The 2283-nt window shown below is 38.4% G+C and overlaps 1 protein-coding gene across 1 annotated transcript in view; it reads left to right on the forward strand.

Annotated features, from left to right (window-relative positions):
* The window catches only part of MEIS1 (Meis homeobox 1), a 143143-nt gene extending 141156 nt beyond the window's left edge, over positions 1 to 1987 (forward strand). The window contains exon 12 of the mRNA XM_055122745.1: positions 457 to 1987. Within this exon, the coding sequence (XP_054978720.1) occupies positions 457 to 740 (284 nt within the window). The 3' untranslated portion in view covers positions 741 to 1987. The remainder of the gene's footprint in view (positions 1 to 456) is intronic.
* Positions 1988 to 2283: the final 296 nt, after the last annotated feature.

Consider the following 2283-nt stretch of genomic DNA (forward strand, 5'->3'; position numbering starts at 1 on the left):
AAAGCTTTTTTTTTTTTTAACCCCCAGTGCTGAAAAGACCAGGAGGAAGAAATTCATTGATAATTTTTTTTTTTAATGTAAAAGTCCATGTTTCACTAAGTAATCACCCTGCCTGAGTCTATATAGTTTAGCTTTGTATGAAACAGTTGGTGACTATTTCAGGGACAAAAGTGTTTTCAGGTCAGACCTCGAAACAGATCTTTACTTTGTCAAAGGCAAATAAGACTTCAGAAGGTGGACCCCATAACAGTAATAGTGAAAGGGAAATAGTAAGATGCGAGTGTCCAGCATGACATTTCTCATTTTATTTTCTTCTCTGTGAATGAATACTTTAGAGAGCCATGTTCCCTTCACCCCAGTGTTCCCTGGCTTTCATAGGATTGCCATAACTAGAACCACACTATTGCTTCTTCATAATATTTTCTTTTTTTGTTTCTTTCTTTTGAATTTCTACAGGGCTGCAAAGTATGCCAGGGGAGTATGTAGCCCGGGGTGGTCCAATGGGTGTGAGTATGGGACAGCCAAGTTATACCCAGCCCCAGATGCCCCCCCATCCTGCTCAGCTGCGTCATGGGCCCCCCATGCATACGTACATTCCTGGACACCCTCACCACCCAACAGTGATGATGCATGGAGGACCGCCCCACCCTGGAATGCCAATGTCAGCATCAAGCCCCACGGTTCTTAATACAGGAGACCCAACAATGAGTGGACAAGTCATGGACATTCATGCTCAGTAGCTTAAGGGAATATGCATTGTCTGCAATGGTGACTGATTTCAAATCATGTTTTTTCTGCAATGACTGTGGAGTTCCATTCTTGGCATCTACTTTGGACCAAGGAGCATCCCTAATTCTTCATAGGGACTCTTAAAAAGCAGGAAATACCAACCGAAGTCAATTTGGGGGACATGCTAAATAACTATATAAGACATTAAAAGAACAAAGAGTGAAATATTGTAAATGCTATTATACTGTTATCCATATTATGTTGTTTCTTATAGATTTTTTAAAAAAAATGTGAAATTTTTCCACACTATGTGTGTTGTTTCCATAGCTCTTCACTTCCTCCAGAAGCCTCCTTACATTAAAAAGCCTTACAGTTATCCTGCAAGGGACAGGAAGGTCTGATTTGCAGGATTTTTAGAGCATTAAAATAACTATCAGGCAGAAGAATCTTTCTTCTTGCCTAGGATTTCAGCCATGCGTGCGCTCTCTTTCTCTCTCTCTTTCTCTCTCTCCTTCTCTCTCTCTTCTTCTCTCTCTCCCTCTCTCTAGCCTGGGGCTTGAATTTGCATGTCTAATTCATTTACTCACCATATTTGAATTGGCCTGAACAGATGTAAATCGGGAAGGATGGGAAAAACTGCAGTCATCAACAATGATTAATCAGCTGTTGCAGGCAGTGTCTTAAGGAGACTGGTAGGAGGAAGCATGGAAACCAAAAGGCCGTGTGTTTAGAAGCCTAATTGTCACATCAAGCATCATTGTCCCCATGCAACAACCACCACCTTATACATCACTTCCTGTTTTATGCAGCTCAAAAACATAGACTGAAGATTTATTTTTAATATGTTGACTTTATTTCTGAGCAAAGCATCGGTCATGTGTGTATTTTTCCATAGTCCCACCTTGGAGCATTTATGTAGACATTGTAAATAAATTTTGTGCAAAAAGGACTGGAAAAATGAACTGTATTATTGCAATTTTTTTGTAAAAGTAGCAGTTTGGTATGAGTTGGCATGCATACAAGATTTACTAAGTGGGATAAGCTAATTATACTTTTTGTTGTGGATAAACAAATGCTTGTTGATAGCCTTTTCTATCAAGAAACCAAGGAGCTAATTATTAATAACAATCATTGCACACTGAGTCTTAGCGTTTCTGACGGAAACAGTTTGGATTGTAAAATAACGCCAAGCCCAGTTGTAGTCGTTTGAGTGCAGTAATGAAATCTGAATCTAAAATAAAAACAAGATTATTTTTGTCATGCTGACTCCACTGCTTGAAAAATTTGTTTACTGCCCCCCCAAATTTTGATGATGAATGTAGTATATATATAAATTAATTTTAGCTCCCTAAGACACACACATCTTTGAGAAATTTAACTGCAAGGTAAATTATTTAATAATAGTCACTGATTTCTTTATGTTGTCTCAATGAACTCCTAATATCAGCAAATTTAAGGCCTGAGGGCACTAAACTAACTGTAGACTCAGATTACATCCAACAGAATTACTCATCTAATATCACCGAAATTATTCTTGCACAGAATGGCAAATCT

This window comes from Sorex araneus, chromosome X, assembly GCF_027595985.1.
Source record: "Sorex araneus isolate mSorAra2 chromosome X, mSorAra2.pri, whole genome shotgun sequence".
NCBI lineage: Eukaryota > Metazoa > Chordata > Mammalia > Eulipotyphla > Soricidae > Sorex > Sorex araneus.